General features: G+C 48.0%; 1 protein-coding gene across 1 annotated transcript in view; it reads left to right on the top strand.

The window, feature by feature from the left end:
- The first annotated feature begins 900 nt into the window (after positions 1-900).
- LOC108574474 overlaps positions 901-992 on the top strand; it is a 3202-nt gene continuing 3110 nt past the window's right edge. The window contains exon 1 of the mRNA XM_017937076.1: positions 901-972. Coding sequence (XP_017792565.1) covers positions 901-972 — 72 coding nt within the window. The remainder of the gene's footprint in view (positions 973-992) is intronic.

Genomic DNA, 992 nt, shown 5'->3' on the forward strand with positions numbered 1-992 from the left:
TGAAAAGTGGGAGGTGATTCGAAACTTTTGGCCGGTAGTGTATACAGGGTGTCCCGTAACTCCTCGAACACCCGGAAATAGGGGGTTGCTGGGGTAACTCTGAACAACTTTTTCCTTTACCAAAATGTTGTTTGAAGGTTCATTTTTGAATTATTAACGAAAAACACTGACCAATCAGAGCGCGCGTAGAGCCCGCGCTCAGGGACGAAGAACAGAGCCTCATCCGCGCGCGATCGAACAAATGCTTACACGTGACTTCTCGGTTATCGGTCACTGTCAAAAAAATTTGACTTTGCACCGATATTTTTATAAGGCTTAGAGAAATGGTTTTTTGCCGTCACAGAGTGATTCGCGTATATAGGCGTACGGGACAAAACTCATAACTTCTAAGCTAATCAATTTTCGACCTAAGTCCTCTAATACTTTTTTGAAGAGAATTCTCATATGCATTGATTGGCACATAAAAAAATGTTTTCATTAAAAAAAATTGTAGTGATTTTTATTTTTTATTGAATAAAAAGTTTTTTGTAAATTTTCACTAATGCAATTTGTTATCAACTGATTATAATTTTAATTTCGATTTATCACGACTTGTCACATCGTGTCACGTCGTGTCACGTCGTGTCACGTCATGTCACGACTTGTTTTTAAGAAATGGGTGGATCGCGGGCACGGCAGAACCACTTTCCAGCTCACGCAGGTGCTCACCGGACATGGATGTTTCGGTGAGTACCTGCATCGATTGGGCCATGAAGCCACGGAGGCCTGCTACCACTGCGGTGGCGGAGCGGTGGACACGGTGGTGCACACGCTCCGGGCCTGTCCGTCCTGGGCGGTGCGCCGCCACGCACTACAGGTGGAGGTTGGCCAGGACCTCCCCCCTCCTCCAACTTGTGAGAGATGGCGGAGCGGGAGGAGTCCTGGCAGGCGATGGCCGCCTTCGCGGAGGCGGTCATGCGCCGCAAGGAGGAGGCGAGAAGGGGACGGTCGTC

Source organism: Habropoda laboriosa, unplaced genomic scaffold, assembly GCF_001263275.1.
Source record: "Habropoda laboriosa isolate 0110345459 unplaced genomic scaffold, ASM126327v1 scaffold224, whole genome shotgun sequence".
In the NCBI taxonomy this organism is placed as follows: Eukaryota; Metazoa; Arthropoda; class Insecta; order Hymenoptera; family Apidae; genus Habropoda; species Habropoda laboriosa.